This window comes from Osmerus mordax, chromosome 7, assembly GCF_038355195.1.
Source record: "Osmerus mordax isolate fOsmMor3 chromosome 7, fOsmMor3.pri, whole genome shotgun sequence".
Lineage (NCBI taxonomy): Eukaryota > Metazoa > Chordata > Actinopteri > Osmeriformes > Osmeridae > Osmerus > Osmerus mordax.
Window position 1 is genome coordinate 19,093,681 of NC_090056.1, and position 24,184 is coordinate 19,117,864.

At 44.0% G+C, this 24,184-nt stretch overlaps 1 protein-coding gene across 2 annotated transcripts in view; it reads right to left on the reverse strand.

The window, feature by feature from the left end:
• The window catches only part of LOC136945569 (TOX high mobility group box family member 2-like), a 65,622-nt gene that overhangs the window by 20,057 nt on the left and 21,381 nt on the right, over window positions 1-24,184 (reverse strand). For both annotated transcript variants that reach the window (XM_067239469.1, XM_067239468.1), the window contains exons 2-4: window positions 18,305-18,400; window positions 9,891-9,950; window positions 315-569 (exon numbers count right to left, since the gene is read on the reverse strand). In XM_067239469.1, coding sequence (XP_067095570.1) covers window positions 315-569; window positions 9,891-9,950; window positions 18,305-18,400 — 411 coding nt within the window. The remainder of the gene's footprint in view (window positions 1-314; window positions 570-9,890; window positions 9,951-18,304; window positions 18,401-24,184) is intronic.

The following is a 24,184-nucleotide window of genomic DNA, read 5'->3' on the forward strand; positions in this document are numbered from 1 at the left end:
CAAATCAGGAAGGGCAAGGCAGTGTCAGCACAATACAAACTTCTCATTCATAGAAGACAAAGGTACACAGCTGGATCTACAAAGTGATTCTCCTCTCCTTCACAGCTGCATTTCTACAACAGACACCCTCGGGTGAAGAAACCATCTAAAACGTCAAGTTGACTATCAACACACATATTTAACCAAAAACACCTTAGAGATGAGAAAAAAAGAAAAACACCTCAAGGATTTCCAAAAGGCCTCCTTGGTTGCTCCCTCTGCCTCTAAGAGACCTATGTATGTGGAGGATGTGGAGGGGGAGAAGGGGAACTTACCGCGTGCATGGGCCCAGCTAGGAGGTGGCTATCCTGCCCTAGCATGTTGGACATCATTAGGGCGGGCAGCTCCGGGTAGGAGTAGGGGTTGAGAAGCCCGTTGTGGGGCAGGCCGTGGAAGGGGTAGCCTGACTCGGGATCCATGAGGTGGAGCAGAGAGGGGTCGGCGTGGTTCGGGGGAGTGATGGGCGGGATCTCATAATCTTCATCGCCTCCTCCTCCGCCGTTGCTGCCTCGGCCTTGACTGGAGTAGCTCTAGGGGGAGCAGAGAGGGAGGAAGAGGAGAGGTAGGGAGAGAGGGAGGGAGTGAAGAGATAGAGAGAGACAGAGGAAAGAGAGACCGAGGAGAAAGTGAGGGAGCAAAGAGAGAGATACAGAGAGAGATAGATAGTACAGAGTTAGATAGTACAGAGAGAGAGAGAGAGAGAGAGAGAGAGAGAGAGAGAGAGAGAGAGATAGATAGAGAGCCGAGGGAGAAAGAGAGATGCATGATGAGAACATTGCAGAAACCGATTGTGTAGAAAAGCACCCAGTAGGAAAACAGGGATTGAAACTGATCCTTCAGACTCTGATATATTAGCAAACACAATTACACATTAAGCAACCATTCATATATCACTGGTGACTTATACGTTCTGATAAATACCCCGTGGCACCAACCATCATTAGTTACAGGACTGTAGTGACATTCCCAGTTACCACAACACCTACCCATGAACACAACTAACAGCCTCCAGAATCTGAAAATATAGCAGTTCCAGTTTAAGAACCATGATTGGGTGCCGATGGCATTCCCTACACCTGACACACCTGACACACAGGTTTACAAATTAGGAGCCGTATCTAAGTCGAGTCTGTGACCTCCTTGTTCAGAATGAAGTGAGAGATACTTTCTTATGATTGGCCAAATGCAAATAGGTGCTATACTGTAGGAGCTACATGAGGAAGGTTGACAGTGGCATCTTCAAGGGCCATCTTGACATAATATTGTGCTGAGAAATATGGTTTTGCACTCTCAAAAAGCACACTGAGGGTATTCACCAGGGAATGAAAAGCAATTTTGTCAGAGGCAATCTGATGCTGACTGCTTTTATAATGACTGGGGAAAATTAATCATCACAAATAATATTCCGGTGTCAGCCATTCAAGAGCTTTTTAATAGAATTTTTATGATTCATGTCTCGCGGTACACATCAAGCAGTCCGTTCTGCAACATTTCAGAAATCAATTCAATATCATCTTCGTGTAGGCTGTCATCTCTCCTGCCAAGGCAGCCATTTATCTTCCAAACAAATACTTTTAGCAAACAAATGGTAAGAAATGCTTTGGGAAAGCTGGAATGTTCCGTGCTGAAGCACAGAAGCCAAAAAAGGAAAGAATGTTGTTAGCTAAGAAATATAAAACTGGATGTTATATATTTTCTGCCTATAATATAATGTATACTAACATCTGGTCTGATATGCTTGGACGGACAGCTTTATACTAATTGTATGTTTCTTTACCCACATACTCCCAAAAACATATATGGGACATTTTATCAAATTTTATCGAAATGAAAATTTAAAAATCATATATGTGATATTGTTAGAACTAAAACTCATAGATTGTATATGTTGAAAACAGGTGCATACAATACCTGCCTCTTTCCTTATTTTTATTTGTCAATTGTCATTTTTACCTCAAATACATTGTGTTTCATAATTCTAGAGGGGTATAGGTGGCTAATTCTGGGGAGTCAGGTGGCTGAGCGGTGAGGGAGTCTGACTAGTAATCCGAAGGTTGCCAGTTCGATTCCCGGTCATGCCAACTGACGTTGTGTCCTTGGGCAAAGCACTTCACCCTACTTGCCTCGGGGGGAATGTCTCTGTACTTACTATAAGTCGCTCTGGATAAGAGCGTCTGCTAAATGTAAATGTATAGACCACTTATTTTTCCCGGCAACAGCCAGGGCAGGAGGAGTGGTATATCTAGACTTCCACAACAACGAATCCAAGCCAATAGAATTACCTAGAAAAAGTTATTTATCTAAAGCCAATAATATGACTACAGTACTGTAACATATTTAAACTCTTTGCCGCGATTCGCTGGAATTTAATTACAGTAGCTTGTTATTTTATCCGTAGTGTGTATTATTCACACTGTAAATCCTCACAACACAGCTACAGTCCGAAGCGTTTGATCCCAACATTCATCCAACTACAATCGTCAGCTTCAAACGATACATTCCCAGAGATGACAAGTAAATGATGTAACTGTACATGTTCAAAGATCTGAATGTTGTGAAAGGCTATATAAGTACAAGCTAGCCTTCGATTGTCTTCACTGCTTGGCCTGATGCCCTTGAGGATAAGATGTGGGACAAGGACGCCACAAGTGTAATATTTTCAAACGTAGATAAATAATTCATAAATATACTGTCTTTCAGGACATGGCAGAGAGCGGATAAGAGAGAAGGGTCAGAATGAAATGGCAAATGTTGATTCAGCCTCTTTCACCAACCTTCACCCTCCCTTGAAAGGTGAAATTTAAGCAAATCTTTCATTTTCCTGGGGAGGGCATGCTTGTAAAGGTAAGATTCTTCATCTCTTTGGGATTTTCTTCCTGGCAGTCCACGTGACTTAGTATTGAATACATGTATTTTTCAATGTGATTTAACATTTTAGAAATGCCCAAGCGGGTGAAATAACTTATTTTCATTTCTGTTAATATAGCATCGTTTCAAGTTTGATAGTGTGCTAGAAATACCATTTAACAACTGAGCATGGTATAGCTTTTTAAACCAAAGTGCCCTAGCCATATGTTACATTGGAATAATAACAGATCGGCCTTGTTTTAGTGGTAAACAACAGCTGGCGATGCATAAATAATAGTCCTCATGTCCAGTCGCTATAGATAAGATATGAGTCACCGATAGCAGGAAATTTGAGCAAGTAAAATAAATTATACAGCAACTTTCGAGCAATGTCAAAATATCAGACTCCAGGGGTCGAAGAGAATGAAAGAGAAACACGCCAAGAAACGTCGACTCGACTCTGAACTCTACTCAGGCGTGCTGCTGAACTGACCGTGAGGAGGACAGTACACACACAAGCGTTTGACCCGGCTTTGAAGATGACAAGAACCTCCATTTGGGTGATGTATCAGCAGAACCAGTCACAGTAATACAATAGATGGCTAACAACAGCCCCCTCGATATAAAAGAGGCCGAAGATGGATTTCGGGGCTCGCTGACTGACAGCGTGGCAGAGCCGGGATAAGTGGACTACAGAAGGGCGTCTTCTCTTGTCCAATCACATCCCAGGGTCACAGGTAACGTCCGTCACAAAGGACAGGTTGGCCGGGGAGGTGGGCGCGGTCCACAGGGGCTGGGGAATAAGCTATCCCCCCCCCTCCCCCCCCCCCTCCACTAGCAATTCTCTCAAATGTCACTTCAAAATGGATCTCATTTAGGTCGGGCAGGAGACCACTCTGCTCTCCGGAGGGTTCGGATTGGCCAGTACAAGCAGAGCTCCGACTTCAAAAACACACAAAATGCAAAGTCTTTCAATCACAGCAGCTACGAGGAAACACTTTATAAACTCCCATCAGTTCAGCTCCATCATCCCTTAAAGTATGAAGATCAAAGAACTTGCGGGAAGAAATACACATTTAACTGATCTCCTGAATAAGCTCCTTCCATCATACAATATACTTTACTACCCCACCAGGGTTGGGGCTGCAACCACATTTCCTTATTGTATTCATTGTAGAAAATAAAGCAACAAAATGAGTGAGTGAATGAATGAATAAATAAATGCAGAAATAACTAACTAAATGAAGTCTGGTTCCCGTAGTCACTCCACCTCTCCAGGGAACATGGAAGCTCCAGTAAGCACATATGGCACAATAGCCATCCCATAATCCCCTTTATTTTTATTTTCGTGATGTCATTCTCTTTAAGCCCTTTCTTTATGAGAGAGGAGAGGATGGGAGAGGAGAAAAAAGGAGAGAAGAGGTGGGGGCGGAGGGAGGAGGGGAAGGGGTGGGGCGGAGGAGAAGAGAGGAGAGAATAGTAGAGGAAGGAGAGAAGGGGAGGGGAGAAGAGGAGAAGAGAGGAAAAAAAGGAGAGGAGGAGAGGGAGGGGCGAAAACAAATGATGTGAATCTCTCATTGTTCTTTCTCTATGCCCTCATTCCAGTCAGGGTAATCAGAGAACATTGTGATTTACTGTCAGTGAACCCAGAGAGTGCGTCAGGGAGAATCCACTGTGGCAGGGACCATTAAAATAGATTTAACTTCCCACAGTATTAGACCAGATGTCTACACTTCTATTATATTTCAATCAGGCATGACCTTGGTCTCCATATGATTAGGAGGATCACTAGAGTGGGTGTATGTGTGTGTGTAAGTGTGTGTGGAGGGGGAGGGGGTGAGGGGGGGGACGGAGGTTGGTGATGAGGGATAAAAAAAAAAATGAACCCGGAAAACCAATAGAAATATCAAACTACTTAGTCCGTTAAATCCCTCTGCTGCGACCGGGAGAAGCCCGAAATAGATCCATGGTTTCAAGTTCGCTTAAAAGACCGTATGAATCATTGAGTGCTCCACTCTCTCCACAGTGGACACATTCTGGTTTTGGGGGAAGGATTTTGTGCATGTTTGACAGTGATGAGGCCTGTGAGGTTACACCCACTGAGGCCTAGCATGGCAACATGCTAACTGCACTCTGGACCAAGTTTATTGTAATACAGTATGCACATTGACAGCCATCATTAGCAATGAAATGCTTGTTTGCCAGACTTCGTCATAAGTGCAGACGTTAGTAAAACTTTAGGGAAAAACATGCAAATAAAAAACTTAAATACTAAATATGAAATACTGTCCTGTTTCATCCTGACTGAGGAGGGAAGAGAGAGAAAGCGACAGACAGAAACCATGACCTAGAATCCATCCCGTTATCTTCCAGAACTCGAGTTGTGAAGGAAAAGCGCTATTAAAATAGCTGATAGGTATACCGAGGTCACTGGAGATGACTCATCCGGTTTCAGAGGATGATGGTAATTGGACTTATTGGCTGACATGGAGTGACCTACATAAGACTACATTTCCCAAACCTCCCAGCATGGGTGTGGACCTACTCTGTCCCTTGCAATGTAAGGTCAGTGAAAGACAAACTGTAGTTTTTTGTACGTTTTTATTTTTTTATTTTTTTTACAAGAAATTACTTCAGTCGTCGAAGAACAAAATAATGGAGGAATCGGACTGGATCATTCAAATGTCCATCGTTCCCATGTTAAGTGTCTCAACGCTTTGCAAGTCCCCTTGGTGGAACACGTGAGCAGAGAATGCTGACATCTGACACGATTTTCTCTGAAGGATTCAGAACATTTAGAGGAGAGCCATAGAGTAGTGATAGAAAGAAAAAGAGAGCGAGGGAGGGAGAGAGAGAGAGACAAGGAGGGAGACAGTGGAAGACCTATTCTATGGGGATCTATAGAGGAGGCGGATGGCGAAGGAGGGGTGGGTGGGTGGGTGTTGTACTGGGGGTTTACTGGTACGTGGTGAGTCACCATTAAATAACTGTGCTCTTCACTTGGTCCTTTCGCCCACATGTGGTGAGTGGTGCCAGAGTGTTCTGAGGTGTCTGTTGAGTCAGTAGAACTGTGTGTGAGGGTGAGAGGGATAGAGATAGAAGGATAGAGAGAGAGAAATGGAGAGAAATGGAGAGAGTGAGTGAGAGAGAACCAGAGACAGGGACAGACAGGGAGTAAGAAAGAGAGAGAGGCACAGAGAACACGCAGAGAGAACAAGAGAGAGAGATAGGGAGAGAAAGAGAGAGAGATAGAGAAAGGGTTTGCTCTGGGCTAGAGAGACTGTTTGGTTACCAGACTCCATTCAAATGATACAATTCCCTACATTTTTGTTTTTGGGTCTGTGTTTTGGCATGCATGTGTAGACCTGTTTTTATGTTATGTCAAATTTGATAGATAGATAAAGAAAAAGAGAGATAGAAAGACAGAAAGAGAGAGACTGAGAGAGAGTGAGAGAAAAAAAAGAGAAAGAGACAAAGACAAAAAAAGAGAACGAGAGAGAGAGAGAGAGAGAGAGAGAGAGAGAGAGAGAGAGAGAGAGAGAGAGAGAGAGAGAGAGAGAGAAGCCTTTATAGAACAGGTGAGGTTTCTATTCTAATCTGGATCATCAGCAACTGTTCTCCTGTGGTTGGCTAGATCAAGAGGACCAGCTCACATATTCCTCGGTCAGAGAACTAAAGGCACAACACACAAAACACCCACCAAACAGCAGCGAGCAGCTTCCAGGAAAACACCACCTCTCCTCTCTCACTCTGGCCCGTTGCAACACAGCAGAATAGAATAAGAGAGGTGTGTGTTGCATGTGGTATGTGTATGTGTGGTATGGGTATGTGTGTGTGTGTGTGTGTGTGTGTGAGATCATACCATGGGTAGGAAGTTGTAAATCCTGACCATGAACTCTATTGTAAATGCAGCCCATTGGGACACAGACTGTGAAAACACACCAGGAGATGACGCCTGTGACCCCCCTCCACACATAACATACACACAAACATAACACACACACACAAACATAACACACACACAAACATAACACACACACACACATAAGCACACGCACTAACACACACACAAACATCAAAACGCACGCACACGCAGGGTCTAGTCTGTAATCACTCAAACGGATCGCTACTGATTTCAGTACCAATCAAAAGTATTTCCTGTCTGTCACACTGGACTGATCTCCAATCAGTACAATTCTTTTTGGAAGGGGACGGGGGGGGGGGGACGGGGGGGGGGGGGGGATGTGGAGACGGGGTTGTCCTGGACACCAAAATACATCAAAGTGAAAGGCTTTTAAAGATTTCATTTCCCACAAGGCTTCAGGTCCTGGAAGTCATTTTGGTGCGCAAAAAAACATCCACTATTTATAACATAAACATTATGTGCATGGTGGCACAACACAGTATGCGGTAAACATGTACAGCATCATCCCTACTGGCCTTATGGCCTAACACGTGTATCAGTCTCACCACACTATACGGCCACAACTGCAACAATCAGAGTAATTGAGCACTACTGTCAATTAATCCTGGATTCTAGTGAGACTCCATAGTGGCTGTGAAGTGAATTAATACCATTCTATGTAGTTTATATGTCTATATATAGTATACACAATGCTAAGTAGATTACCTTAGTGCTGAATGTCACCAAACAGGGAATTAAACTGATTACAAAAGCATGTATAATGGAGGGTTAACTTAAAAATAACAAATTTGTGTAGCCAACACACACTCTAAAATGCAAACTTGCTAAAAACCTTTTGAAGAAAGGTCTTTGTGAATGACTAGGTTGTGTGCTGGCCTAGTTTGAATCCCCAAAGGCTGTTTCTGTTTAGTGGTTCTCGCTTTAAAAGCCCTGAGATGTTATTTGTAATAGAATATCTAGCGTCTGTGTTGAAGTGCTACCTAAATACATGCCCCGTGGAAACCTCCTTTTAGCTCACAAAGAAGAGCCTGTTCACATGCACATATTCACATGCAGGTTCAATACACTCAGGCTGGGGTGAGCATCAAAATGTTAGAATGTTGCCCACATTGAAGCCATAATGGTCATAATGGCTTGGAATCGTACAGCTTTACCAGCATACAAAAAAGACATGGACTGATAATGTCATTATTTAAGTTAACAACTTCAAAACGAGTCACAAAACATGCACTGCCAGTTTTCAGTGTGAGCTAACTCAGACACACAACCACACAACCTCAATGTATCCATTAGCTGACTAATCACCGTCACAAATGAGTGCAGGGAAGATGCAATATATGAACCTCCAATTTGTCTCAATTTATCTGCGGAGGTAATTTATATGCACCAAGTAAATGCAAAGCTAATAGACACAATTAAGCGTCAATTAAACCATAATTGCCTCATATTTGATGAACACATGCACTCCAGCAGTGATAATGAATTATGTGTCGCTTCGAGAAAAATACAGATGTTGCGATGTATGTGGCATTTTGTATTTACTGTACTAGACTCTAAACTACTCCACATCTTGAGGTATTTTACTACATCACAGTGTTATCATTTCATGATATATCATCATCCTCGAGTCTGGGAAGCATGAAAAGTTACCTCTAAAAAGAGCGGTTAAGAGCATTCCTGATGCGTAGCTAAACTAATAGTCTGTGTAGTTTCTGCCAATACACAATTACACTTCAAGAAAATCCTACTTGTTCTCTGATTCATTATTATGGTTGTTCATTGGTTCATTTCCTGTACTTTTGTTCAAATGTCATTCTACTGGAATGGTACAGCAAAGGCAATCTTGTTATTGGACCTGAGTCGGACGGGGAGATTCAAGCTTCAAACCCATGTTTAGAGTAGCCAAAGGACCTTATGTTCAATAGAGGTGGCTATTGACATAACTTTAGGTCAGTGGCAATTGATATGTGACCACCATGGCAACAGAGCTGGAGGTTCACGACGATTAGCAAACAGCTAACGCACGTTCGGTGAGACGATTAGACTTTCTTACAGAAAACGGGCTCCCAAACTGTAGTACTTCATACACTATTACCACGAGTAAAGTTTCAAGTTTATAAACCATTTGAAGAAATACAAGATTTCTCGGTCCAGCTCCTCGCAACAGTTTCCTAGCGCCCTAACCTAGGTCTTATGGAGGTGTTTCTAAACCTCATTTCGAAATAAATAGGTTCTAATCCTGTGTGAGCATTTCTCAGACAGAAAAGCCTCCGAGGCTGTCTCCCGACCCCTCATTACTGACGGCTGATATCGACATCAAAGGGAAGACAGAGGTGAAGGTTGAAGGGGAGCTCATCTCCTAGCCTCTCTCCCCAGTTCAGCGTTAGCCCGGTGCTAATTGACAGGGACTCTCAAACTAGCTTGACGTGTTTTCGTTAAACCATGGAGGCCTGCCGCAGTATCAACAAATCCTGGAACCCAAACTCTGCCATATGTCGACCCATGTGTTCCCCTCCGCCAGCTGTGAACGCTCTGCTCCCCATCGCGACCCAGCAGCTCTCTGTCCCGGATGAAACAACTCCAGCAACCTGCAGAGCCACTGAGCTTTAAACAGGCTCCTACATCTACACACAGTATGTAAGTAGGCCTACATACTACCTGAGTATTTACATCACATTTACATACCGTATAAGTACAACCTACATACAGTACATATAGTATATAAGTACTATCTAAGTATAAGCTGGCCCCCTGTTGTACATACTGTATATGATATATAGGCTACCTACTTACTACCTCCATACTTACCGTATATAATACAGTACACATAAGAGTATAATAAGTATACTACATACATATAGAAGTATATACTACCTATAGTGTAATACATACTACAGTGTAATACATACTACAGGTCACAGGGTCGCTGAGAGTCGACAGCTCTGTATCAGTAACCAAAGGTTGCTGGTTCGAATACCTCATGTGTCCCAGGATAGAGAGATCCTGGACCTGGAAGCTGATTACTTACAATTGGCTAGCATATGAGTCTGAGAATAGGATGGAATGTGAGCAAACTTACCTGGTTTGGTGACCGAAACTCTTGGTTATTGTCATTCATGTACATGTTGTCACCATCAAACTGAGGACAGAAATAGAAAAGAGAAACAAACATTGTCAATTAGGCTTCTGAGAGAGAGAGAGAGAGAGAACGAAAGAGAGGGAGAGAGAGAGAACGAATGAATGAAAGAGAGGGAGAGAGAGAGAGCACTATGGGTGGCCCGAAGCGTCTAATGACTTTGTCACATTTGCTAAACCTCGTCGTTGTCGCGGCGACGTCGGTAATTACTGTTCATCAGCGGGGTGGTAATTAGACTGGTTGTGACGAGTGACGAGTGATGGGCTTTCCCCTGTGGGGTCTACCATGCGGGGTAAGTGTGTGTGTGAGCTCCTATGTGATGTGTTTGTGCGAAAGCTCCAACAGTACATGTGTGTGTGTTCCGGGCATGCCATGTCTCTCACAAGGTGGGCAATGAGGAGAGTGTTAATCAGGCGTGCAAAGAACACTTCCTGTAGGTGCCAACACTGTGCTAACTGCAGCGTTAGCCTTGGCTGTGAACTCTGACCCCAACGGTGCCTGGGACAAGACCTGGGGTTAAGAACGCAGCATGTCGCTAGTTATCACAAGCGTGCTAGCTTGGCTGACAAGCTCTGTCTCACAGAGTAATTAACACGAATGAAATAGTTACTTGAGGACTTGAGTAGTAAAGGAAAGCACCCTGAATGGAGACCGGTCTTCTTTGCTGAATTGAAGGTAATTTTTTATTGAATTGAGCGTCAAAGAAGCAGAATTCTGGTTGACAACCTTGCACTGAGGCTCTCTGGCACAGTCCTTTGTTCAGCAAATAGAACAAACCTGGACTGAACTGTAATGACAGTGTTTGCGGCATAGCAGTTCTGGAACTGTGGTGTCGTTTCAGAATGACAGTTCTGGAACCGGAATGTAGATACATTCAATAGGATCACAATCTTGAATTTGTTGACTACTGCCATTCTTTGCATTGCGACAGCTGCACGAACAAATCTCTCTCTCTCTCTGTGGCACTCCGTGAAAGTAGTGAAAACATGATCAAACTAGACAGCATTCCATGTCAAATTCCACAGATGATGAGATACAATGTAAGACTATTCATTTGGGTGGTCTCTCCTAAGGCTTGAGTAATGGATTGGCATTCGCTGACATAAACACAGGTAGAATATCAGTATCAGAACATCTCAGAAATTATGAACTCAAATGACTAATGGATAAATTATCTGTCAGCATGAAATACAATCTCCACAGACGAAATGAGAAAAGAAATATAACATCCTACGTCTGACAATATGAAGATGGATCAAGGAGGAGGGAGAGGAGGAGAGGGAGCGAGGGAGGGAGGGGGAGGCAAAGGAGGAGAGAGAAAGGGAGAACAAAATGGAAGAGAGACAAGGGGAGAGAGTGAGAGATTCTCAAATGACAGACGATCATTGGTAGTAATGAGTGGAGAATGCATGGAAAGTCTCAGGCCTATGGTTGGTTAACGAAGCATCTCAAGGACCCGTGTGTCGATCCGCTCGCTCATTCTAATGATTACACATCCTTCCCAGCTGATCTGCAACTGAGGCACATAAACCTGATGTCTCAATGAATACTCAAGACTTGAGTCTCACACTGTTTCCCTGACTCCAAAAATCCCTGTTTTGTTCGGAATTGATGCTAGCTAAATGCCGAAATCTTCTCTTTTATCTATGTGCTTAGTGTCTGATGTTAATATCACACTACCTAACAGTATGAAATGCATGTTGAGCTAGAAGCCCATGTGCTGTACAGTACCATAACCCTCGTGTCCAGATGTTTTACATTACATTTAGTCTTTCAGCAGACGCTCTAATCCAGAGCGACTTACAGTAAGTACAGGGACATTCCCCCCGAGGCAAGTAGGGTAAAGTGCCTTGCCCAAGGACACAACGTCATTTTGCACGGCCAGGAATCGAACCAGCGACCTTCTGATTACTAGCCCGATTCTCTAACCGCTCAGCCACCTGACTTCCTATTGTTCTCCTTATTTTATTTCATCGATTTAAATCCACTGTTGTGCCATTGATGACGCAAAGTAAAGCCAGCTCTAAAGGTTTCCTCAGGTTACCACCCTCTCTTAACCGTGCGACCGCAAAAGGTTTTACTGCTCATGAAAAAGTAATCTTGGATTGTTATGTTTTGTTTTTGAAGCCTTAACATTGAACAAGAACACAATGAAAATCTTTATTACTGTGTTTGTATCTCAAAGGAGGAAAAGGATGTAATGTCAGATATCCAGACTGTGACCAGTCGCCTTATTTAATATTCAACAATAAGGTCTAATGTCAACATAAAAAGGTCAGCCATTTTGTGCCTCAACATGGCTGCCTATATATTCCAATGTACGTTTTTTTGCACTGCTCTTCTATGGCTCTCCTCGCACTGCCTCTCTCCTATTTAAAATGCCAATTTATCCTCGGCTGAATGCTATCAGCACAGCCATTACTTCACATTCACTGCAGAAATCATCTTCTCTTGCTCAGCCTCTCCCCCTTTTCTTTCTCTCTCTCTCTCTCTCTCTCTCTCTCTCTCTCTCTCTCTCTCTCTCTCTCTCTCTCTCTCTCTCTCTCCCTACTTTCCATCTCCTTTTTTATAAATCTCTATCTCTCTTTTTTCTTTCCCTCCTTTTTGCTCATTCCACCTCTCTCACCCTCTCTCTCTCACTCTCTCTCTCTCTATCTTTCTATCTATCTCTGTCTCTCTCTCTCCAGTGGGCCTTGGCATTTCTCCCCCTTCACTGGTCTAATTGTGCATTCTGCCTAGACAAGGGGCTCATTAAGCAGTAATTACACACATGTTGTTTTCGGCAAACATCTCTATTTGGATTGCTTTGCATGGTAATTGTTCAGCAGGGACTGCTGCTTGCGATGCTTCCCTCTGTGACACATGGAGAAGAGAGAGAGAAAAAGAAAGAGACAGAGAGAACGAGAGAGAAACAGAGGGAAAACAAACAAGAGGAAGAGAGCGAAGTATGGTGATCCAGATTGTATCAGAGTGAGACAGAAAGATAGCTACAGAGATGCAGTGAGAGAGAGAGAATGAAAGAGAGAATGAGTGATTGAGAGGATGAAATAATGAGAGTTAAACAGTGAATGAGAGAGAATGAGAGAATGGAGAGAATGAAAGAGACAGAGAATGAGAGAGTGATGAGAGAAAATGAGAGTGATAGAGAGAATGAGAGCGAGAGAGAGTGAGAGAGAGAGAGAGAGAGAGAGAGAGAGAGAGAGAGAGAGAGAGAGAGAGAGTGAGAAAGAGTGAGAAACTAGTAAACGAGAGAGGGAAAGAAAAGAGAAGTGACGGCCCGGAACTAGGTCAGGCCTCGCCATCATTGACGAGCTCCGCGCTTCAAAAATAATGAACCCACCAGGTGGAAGTAATGCTAACTAGCATATCCAGGGAAAACATGTAATATTTACACAGTGCTAATGGCGGGATACAATGTCTGTCTATATCTTTTCATCTCTGTGTGAGCAGGCTCCTGTTTGTTACTGCTAGTGAAGAAAATAACATTGTGTGTGAAGGGCACACTTTGCTTGATGGGGTATTCATACAGTAAGCCTGATATAATAGATCATGTAACATCTGGAGTAGGGATTGGCAAGGCCAGTGGAGGAGAGGGACACATTAGGAAAGCTAGCCCATCTAAAGAGCCTCCTGTTCAGACTAGACATGGTAGCTTGTATCCTGTCTATGAATACATAGAAACACCATGGGAGTCAATCCGATGCTTTTTGTTCATTTTAGACAGTCAGTTGTTGAGGATTAATGTAAAAATAAAATAAAACTAGATTCCAGGGTATGTGTTTCACTATCTTTATCACATACTGTTTGTTTGGTGCTTGTTCTATGGTGTGTGGTGCATTCATAGCAAAAAGAAAACTTTCAACAATGTTTTTTTTTAAATACATTTATATAAGAGACTATAAGGAGAATGTGAAATACTTGTGACTTTAAAAGCCTTTTCCAGTACACTAACTCTCTAAAAATAATTCTCTCGCAGAGCGGAATTAATAAGCGCTGCTCAGCCATTCCGTGAAGGAAGGGGGGTACAGAGGGTGGGGGCTGGGTGGGGGTGCTCATGCAATATGGATGTCTGTTTGAGCACCCTTCTTCTTCACCCACACCTCTCCCCCCCCCCCCCCCCCTCTCTTTCTCTTTCTCTCTCTCTCTCTGTGCAATTAACTTCAGAAGAGGCCTAGCAAACCTCAACCTGAAACAATCCCAACGTGTCGCTGAATTTTGATTGTGGCCAACTTGTCACTCCGGGCTCAAGGAAAGACAAGGATACTGGGAGGAGACTGACATGGAAAAGAGGGAGTTGGAAGAAGGAGAAAGAAAGAATAGAATGAAAGAAAGAAAGAGAGGGAAAGACAGCAGAGAGAGGAACTAAAGTGATAATGCTGATGTTTTACCACACCCCGAGCAAACAATAGCCATAGCGTGCACGCACACACGCATGCGCACGCACGCACACACACACACACATACACACGCATGCAAGCACACACCTACACACACACACGCGTGCACACCCACACACAAAGCCCATAAAGAGCCCAGCCCGTGGCCATGGCGACACATGCTCTGTTGTCGTTAGATAAGGGAAACAGAGCCTCTTCCTGGGTGTGAGCTTGATCCTGACTTCACACATACACACCCTCACACACATACACACACACTCGCACGAACCCTCTCAAACACACTCTCATGAATACACACAACTGCAGCAGTACTAGGTCACACATAACACAGCCTCTAACCTTACTATGGATTTCTGAACTCTATTACCTGAACCAGTCATTTGAATATGCAAATATCTGTTTAGCTCTACAAGCACAAGACATATCTCTAGAACAGAGTAATCTGTATGAGACAATACATAGCACAATTTATATTTACATTTAGTCATTTTAAGAGTTCCTTGTCTGTTTATCAATAAATAATCGATGTTTGGTAAAACTGCAGTTAGAAAAGAACTCACGTGTCCCTATCTCACATGGAACAGAAGTTTAAACTGAGTAATATGCAATCACTTTCCACTGCACTTTTACACTTTTTTAGGATAGCTTCTGTCCATACTTTATTGCACTACACTGTATATCCTGCACTTGCTGCTATTGCACTTCTGGTTAGACCTAAACTACATTTCGTTGCCTTGTACCTGTACTTGTGTAATGACAATAAAGTTGAATCTAATCTAAAGTGTGCAAACAGAACCAGACTTGTAAGCAGGTTCCTACAGTTTCCTGTCTGTTTTACGTGTGGTATAAAAATAAAAAGAGTAGACTAAGACAGTTGTCAGTCATCCACTTTCTGTTGCAGTGGAACAACCACAAAACAACCGAACGAGAGATGGAAGGAGAGATAGAGGAGAAAAGCAGTATGGAATGGGGTCGGTTGCTGCTAAATCATGTTTTCACTCAGAGCGCGCACAATAAGATAAACATCTCGGTGTTGATGTGACGCACAATAGCCATCTCCATTCCAGCAACGTGTAGCGGGTCAATAGTTGAGAGGACGATAGATTCAGAGACTTTGGAGTGTTTTTCTCTTTGCCGTGACTTGACATGCCCTCTGTGTGTCATCTGTTTCAATTCCATACATTTTCAACTAACTCCCAAAATGAAAATAATCATCTCACTGACACTGAAAGATATCGAGTACAGAGCCTGCTTGATGGAAAAACGGCAGGCCACGCACCCACCCATGAAAAGTGAAAAGTACAAAAAAATGGCAGCCAACTTTTGGAAAGTAATACAATTAAAACAGGGGATGAAAGAATACAAAGGCGTCTAATTCAAATGTAATAACATTAATATGATGACCCGTGCCACGAACATTCATCACTAATTTCAGCAAACGTTTTCAACTAAGTGAATCGGAAGGAACTGTGGCACTAAAGCGAAGCCTCTTACTGAGGGGGTAAGACGACATGCCTCTGTGTGGTCTGATGAACTCTGTTGCACGCATGATGTCATTCTCTGCTGTTTGTGCAGAAGCTACATGATGCAGCAACGTCCACAGAATGGCAACTGTGCATGTATGTGTGCATGTATGTGTGCATGTATGTGTGCATGTATGTGGGGGGGAGTCAGATGGCTGAGCGGTGAGGGAGTCGGGCTAGTAATCTGAAGGTTGCCAGTTCGATTCCCGGCCGTGTCAGTTGACGTTGTGTCCTTGGGCAAGGCACTTCACCCTACTTGCCTCAGGGGGAATGTCCCTGTACTTACTGTAAGTCGCTCTGGATAAGAGCGTCTGCTAAATGACTAAATGTAAATGTAATGTGTGCATGTATGCGTGCATGTAAGTGTGTGCTTTGGTTTGGCACGTGCATGCAAAAGGAGATTGTTGTATGTGTGCGCACATGTTGTGCGCATGTCCTTTGGTGTGCATGTAAATGGGGACTTTTATGTTTGTGTGCGTGTGTGTGTGCAAACCTGAGTACACCTGCATTGCTCACCCTCACCATAACCCTGTAGTCTTGACTGCCCTGCCTTCCTAACCGTACAGAGGGGAAACACTTCCTTAACATCTGACAATGTATACTGGCATCACATTAGCAGTTAAGAGTTAGACCCTATGGCCTTCACAGGTGTTCATTTCTACTGGTGCTTTAGGTAGCATTTGGAGTGTTAGGAGTAATCTTTGAGTGCACACATACCCAAAAATAGCGTGCACACACACACACAAACATGCATGCAGTCACGCACGTACTAATGTCTCACAATCCCACCGAAACCACCAACAAAGAAACTAACAAACAAGACAAGTGCAAGAATGTACCTTTGTGCACCCTCAAACACACAGACACAAACACACAGACACACACAAGCACACATTCAAATTTAACAGTGAACTGTAGCCGGGGAGAACAAAAAGAGGGGGGGGGGGAGAGTAGCAAGTTGTGTGTGTGTGTGAGGTTTGTCTGCCAAAAATAGGGGGGGGGATGTCGAGAACCCACTTTTAACTGAATCTGGTAAAGAGTGCAGGGGAGATAAAGGGCAGACTGAATGTCACAGAACCATAGCCCTTAGTCTCTGCTCGCCACAGCATCAGATAACGGCAGTGGAAAAAAAAAAAAAACTTGGTTTCCTCTAGCATATAATTGGTTATCTTAATGCAATCTACTTCTCTCTTACTTCCTGCATAGAATGAAGTATGAAAGAAGAAGAAGAAGAAGAAGAAGAAGAAGAAGAAGAAGAAAGAAGGAAGGGGGGGTTGAAGTTAGTTGGTAGAGACAAAAATAAATCATTATAAGCCAAGGAAACATATCAGTCTATTTCCATCTCTGCCGACTCTTGTTTCTCTCTGGCTCGGTTGTGAGAGGTGTTGTGTGCTGGCTGCTTTGTGGCTTATTGGAATAGTCAACATGGTTGTGTGTGTCGTGTTGGAGGTACAGGAAAACTTAATCTAAAAGAACCTTGTTTTTCTTCGACTGGTTTGGCCTATTTTGAAGCTCAGCAGGAAGCAACATGTTATTATTTCAAAAGACAAGCATCAGTGGAAGCCAATCTGAAGATATTGAGACACAATAACAATATGTAAACATCTGTACCTAATTCACTACTCGGAAACTGCTTACATGAACACAACACCACACCAACAACTGTTTTCAGACTGATCCAAAAACAAAAAAGAGGCTAAATATAACTGGTGAACATAATTTCTGAGTAATAATTCCTCCCAGAGGTTTTGTGTGACTTTCTCGTTGGCCTTGTGGGTTTTCTAAATGTAACTTTTTGGCCAAGATGCATGTTGGTAATGCAGACTGTGTGAAGGGTTTTGAAGGGTTTGCGAAGTTGCCATCAGTATTGACCAATGCATGTAAGCAATTACAAAATAAACTGTGAATTGGAGGATTGTTTTTCACACCTATCTTTCCACACAGCTGTCATGAAAATTTGACCCATATCCGTAAACTAGTGCAATGTGTGCATGCATATAGACAGGATTGGTTGAATTGAGAGTGTGTTTGAGTAAAGTCTGCAATCTAATTTCCTGTGTCTTTGTATGTGTGTCTGAGTATGTGTGTGTGTGCATGTGTGTGTGTATGTCTGTGTGTGTTTGTATGTGCAAATTTTTGTGTGTATGTATCTGTGTACGTGTGTGTGTGGTTAAGACTGCATGTGTTTATGTGTGTCTGTGTAAGTCTGTATGTGTGTTTGAGAGAGAGAGACAGAGAGTGGATGAGAGAGAGAGACAGTTTCATAACCACTTCTCAAAGATGAACACTAATATGCTGACCCCAGGGAGTGTCATCCCCACATTGCAACAGCCGAACTTCCAGAGGACTAAGAACTAACCCTAGGGGGACACGCACAGAGCGCTAAGGGCTTCAACATGAAGAAGCAAGCTAGAGGGGAGTCTTAGCAGTATCTCACCCCAGCAGTGGGCAGTCTTTTCCCAGCTGGGTTGGAGCCTGGAGGTGGGGTACCGTGGAGGATCCTAACCCCTCGTTCACCCACACTGTACCGGGCCTGTGATAAGAAAGAGAGGAGGAGAGAGAGGAGAAAAAAGGAAGGATGGAGGGAAGGAGACGAAGAGGGGGGGTTTAGTTTGGGAAGTACAAGCATGTTTTAGAGAGGAACATATCAACGTTGCTACACCCGAGTCAGTTGGCTGAGCGGTTAGGGAATCGGGCTAGTAATCTGAAGGTTGCCAGTTCGATTCCTGGCCGTGCCAAATGACGTTGTGTCCTTGGGCAAGGCACTTCACCCTACTTGCCTCTGGGGGAATTTCCCTGTACTTACTGTAAGTCGCTCTGGATAAGAGCGTCTGCTAAATGACTATATGTACACCCTCCCTGTGTCGCACGGTTTGTGCCTCAAGCCCCCCCACACACACACACACACACACACACGCGCGTGCCGGGGGAGGGGTAATGACATGAGACTTAAATGGTGATTCTACACAGCGTGGCACCGAGGGGGAGAATGGAGGTTAACTGTCTGACATCGCCCCTAACTCAGACACACCCATATACACACACACACACATTCACACACACTGTCTTGGAGGACAGAGAGATGGGTGGCACTAAGCCAAGGAGCCGGAGACCCGTGGAGGCTCAGTCCCGACAGCCTCAATCAGCACGCTGGGCAGTGTGTGTCGTGGAGGGGGTGGGATGGTGCTTTCCTGGGGACTGTTACGAAACGGCTCACACACAGTGGCGAGAGAGCCCAAACAAACAAACACACACGTAACAAATACACCACCTCCTAACCTCAGGCGCATGGTGGGAAAAGCGCCCTTCCGGCGCACACGGGACACCAAGATGAGCAGCCGAGGAAGGAAACACAAAGACTGTTTGTCTTTCCTCCACGTGAAAGAGGAGGTTTGTCACATGGTTTGAGGGTAAACGTAAGGTGAAAGAAAGACCCTGTGGCCTCACAGGTAAACTGGTGTGAAGCTGTGATGAACCTCCTGCGGTTGGGGTACTTCGGAGAACAAAGACGCAGGGTAGGAAAAAGAGAGAAAGTAAGAGAGGGGAAGAACACGCGGAGTGAAGGGTGACTGCGTGGTGGAGGGTTGGTAAATCTTAATTAAAATGACTGGGGAGTTTTGCAAACAGATGAGAAATTAGGCTGCCGAGAACACAAACAAACCGCATTCGTGAGAGAGCATCCCTGAGGGGGTGAAAAACAAACAAAAAAACGGCGCCACTGCACTCAGTTTTGGCACGCGTCGAAGGTGCTTGTTTGCCAGCCGACTCCCCCTAGCAGAGCTGGCTTGTGAGACCTGGCTGCTCCTATGTAGGCCTGCTGCCAGCCTGGCTCAACACACAGCTCCATTACCCCCCTATCGAGAGAACAAGTGGATCAATCCAAATCAATGATAAAGAGATATCATGGGATGCAACCAAGAGTGTTGAATGGGAGGGGGGGGTCTATATTATTGTGGTGGACAGTGAATGGTACTATGACACTGGGTCTGTTAAAGGTTTGTATACCGTACTTACGCCCCTTTATCAACAGTAAAAGTATGAATACATAGAAAAAAGCTTGATACAAAGAAAAATCTTATTTCATCCGTTTTTTAAAACGACTGGGAGATGAATGGTTAGTCATTAGGGCCGCTAGCACATCTTCCTAGTCAGTAATTTGTCGGAGGCTTGTGAATTTTTTATATGCTTAACTGAAAAGCCCTAGGAACGCAAACTTTATAAAATAATAAGACGCATTTCACCTTAATGTTAGGCGACTCGAGCTGAGCTTTCAATTATTTACAGTTAATGAATCGCCCCCTGAAACTAGGCCTAACTATTCCTCCAACTACAGTAAGCCTATCAACCACCCCACAGAGACTCAGAATCATCACTGTAAAATAAAGACAATAGCTCAATTACGTCTGCTATCAAAAGCAACAAGAAGAGTGCATTTTCATCTTATCTGTGTTCTGGATTCGCAGATCCGTTTTTCTCCATCAATGGACTTAGACAATTAGCGGCAACAAGTGTGTAATTAAATAGGGAAACACAAAGCAGGCGTTTTTGGATAACTAAATGTTTCTCCACACCTCGTTATAGGTTAATTTGGATGAGAGATTCGTTTCGTCAAATATCTCAGAGGACATTCGCTATTATTATCAATGTAGCCTCAGATACAGAGTTGTAGGCTACTGTAACTTTACTGTCACCACCTCTTTGTATTTCACAACTAGTAGTGTGATACACAGAGGGTTTAGAGGGCTATCGGCATGCAGGTAGGGGCGTTTAAAAGGCCTTTACACAATCCTTTTGAGAGAGCCTTGGGATTCACCCTCCCACCAGCCTCGCCACAGTTCTCACACCCTCCCCCAACTACAACCACATACGGGGATATTAGAAAAATATGACCGGGGGAGGACCCCTCATCCCTCACCATCAATGTCCCGCTCTCCATGGAGACGCGGTGATTACACTTTTAAGTTCAGCACTCGCTTCACTGGACAACACTGGGTCTCCGAGTACCATAGCTACTGGTCGTTTCAAAATTTGAATTTTTTGTACCTTGCTATTCAAAGTCTGAGCAGACAACGCAAGAAAGAGAGTGATTGACATGGACATCTGTTTGCATAATTTAGAGGTAAAATGTGACCTTTCATTCTTTATTCATAGCTCTACCCTGTCCAACTTCTATACTGTAGGTTTTAGATACAGTTCCAAACAGTGCCACTATTTCAGTGCAGGTACACATCATTACCTAATATGGCAGTATAAGCCGATATGGTCTAAGTGAGTGAATATAGCTTTGACCATCTGTTATCTTTCGGCATTACCATCACTACAGAGAGAAAGAAGGGGGAGAAATAGGAGTCAGTTGGCTGAGCGGTGAGGGAGTCGGGCTAGTAATCCGAAGGTTGCCAGTTCAATTCCCGGTCATGACAACTGACGTTGTGTCCTTGGGCAAGACACTTCACCCTACTAGCCTCGGGGGAATGTCCCTGTACTTACTGTAAGTCGCTCTGGATAAGAGCGTCTGCTAAATGACTAAATGTAAATATATTATATATTTACATTACTATCCATTCAAAGGAAATAGCTATGAAACATTTACAGTTGCCTACATTTATCCACATATATATTGACCTTCGGTTTCTTACTTTTACCTTAGTTTCATACTTCACCAGTTCAACATTTATCCAGGCAATATATATATACAAACTAAGTGGGTTTACTATATTCCATGATGTTATGATGATGCAACCATGCTTTTGCAGTAACTGCGCCACAGTGAAATTAAAGTGCATAGGATCACATTCCTAGACAGCTGGTAGTTGTAAATTCCAATCAGGAAAGGGAGGGAGGGAGTTACTTTGAAAGAAAACATATACTATTTTCATTTCAAACTGCTTTAGGGATTATGACTTCCAGCTCTAGAAAAAATGCATTAAAATAATCCACCATTTGCATGTTTTATCTTCACAAAGGAAGCTTAAACACCAACCCCCATTCCCTCCCTCCCTTCCCCCCTCCTTTTCTCCTCCTCTAACCCTTCCCCCAACTCACACACACACCCACACAACACAATGCAAACATGCATGTCTCTACACACACATCTAGTACACATGCAACACAAACATGCATGTCTCTACACACACACACGCACACGCACACACACACACACACACACACACACACACACACAGATCAACCTGCTGCCATCTGCTCTGCTTGCTTTGTACAATCCTGGTAGAATACATTATTCACTACGATACAGCACATCACACTCTCTCAATGTCATAGCCTTGTGCTGGGAAGATACTGGCTAGGAACAGAGAGCAGTCTGCTGGAGTCAGGTGGCTGAGCGGTTAGGGAATCGGGCTAGTAATCTGAAGGTTGCCAGTTCGATTCCCCCGGCTGTGCAAAATGACGTTGTGTCCTTGGGCAAGGCACTTCACCTTACTTGCCTCAGGGGAATGTCCCTGTACTTACTGTAAGTCGCTCTGGAAAAAGAGCGTCTGCTAAATGACTAAATGTAAATGTAAATTACGTTGTGTCCTTGGGCAAGGCACTTCACCCTACTTGCTTCGAGGGAATGTCCCTGTACTTACTGTAAGTCGCTCTGGATAAGAGCGTCTGCTAAATGACTAAATGTAAATGTATTGTACTCGGCAGAATGGGAGATGGCCCAGTCAGTCTCTATACGGACTGGGAGACATAATTAAAGGTGGTTGGATTTAGTTTGAGGTGATACAAGGTTGTCTGAGAAGGTTGCAGCAGGGACATATTCTAGGCTAGATTACGGGCACAGCTGTAGGGTTGGGGTTAGGGTTAGGGTGGATAGATCAGAACGATGGGTTTAAAAATCCCAGTTGTGGAGTGTGTGTTTGTGTGAGCCTGTGTTTGTGTGTAATGTTTGTCTGAGCTTGTCTTTGTGTGTATACCTGTGTGTGTTTGTGTGAGTGGGCGCATGTGTACGTTTGTGTGAGCTTGTGTGTATTTGTGTGAGCTGGTGTGTGTGTATGTGGGAGTCACAAAAAACACGTGGGTGTGCAAGTGTTTGCATGTGCATCTGTACTATACAAATATGTACATGCGTGTGCGTGTGTGTCCGTGCAGCACCCGTGTGGCAGAGCGGCGAGGGAGCAGCGATGGAAGCCAACAGCTGGCTCATCCATACTTGACTACATATTGACCTATTTTGCCTTACATTTACATTTAGTCATTTAGCAGACGCTCTTATCCAGAGCGACTTACAGTAAGTACAGAGACATTCCCCCCGAGGCAAGTAGGGTGAAGTGCCTTGCCCAACACAACGTCATTTGTGGCACGGCACGGCTGGGAATCGAACTGGCAACCTTCAGATTACTAGCCCGACTCCCTCACCGCTCAGCCATCTGACTCCCGCCTTCACCTGTTTGAAAGCCAAACGTACAACATTAGACACACCTGACCTGTAATTAACCTCAGCGTGCAAGGCAAGCAAGTTCTGGTGCATCTGTCCACGTGTGTGTGTGTGTGCACGTGTGTGTGTGTGCACGTGTGTGTGTGTGTGCACGTGTATGTGTGTGCGCACGTGTATGTGTGTGTGCACGTGTGTGTGTGCACGTGTATGTGTGTGTGCACGTGTGTGTGTGCACGTGTGTGTGTGTGTGTGTAACGTCCTACATTCTTTCTGATACGCTGCTCTATCACAATGCATAAAAATGTGTCTCTACATACCGTATTGCTGCACTCTCATATTGCCCTTTTTGTTAAATTATTTATCTCCCATTATTGTAATTTAGCAGTCTTATTCTTGTTTCAAGCCATCAACTGTTGTACCTTGTACTTCAAACAAGGTTTTGGTTTTAATCTTATGTCATAAAATTTACCATTCAGAACACTGCCAACCCTTTCACTAATATTTGAATTATAAATAAACCATAAACATGAGACACAGGTGGCCATTTTACAAATGACAGGTCTGAATTTGACTGTCTAAATACCGATTTGAATTGTAGAAAGTTGCTGCGTCAGGCAGTTCTCTTCCCCAGTTCTCTCCTCCCCTCCTTCCTCCTCTTCTCTCTTCCCCTCCTCCAGCCCCCCCCACCCCCCACCCCGTCCTCCATCCCCCCCATCCCCAGATGCTCTCCCGACACTTGCCTGTGTTTGGGCTGAGACTGCGAGGGGTCATCGCCTTTCTTGTTCTCACACGTCGAGTGTGTGTGCGTGAAAACCAGACTCGAGTGAATGTGAGAGTGTGTGCGTGGGAATTCACGTGTGTCCAAGTGTGTGTGTGTGTGTGCGAGTCTCGGAGTGTGTGCATGCCAGTGTGTGTGTGTGTGAGTGCGAGTCTCGG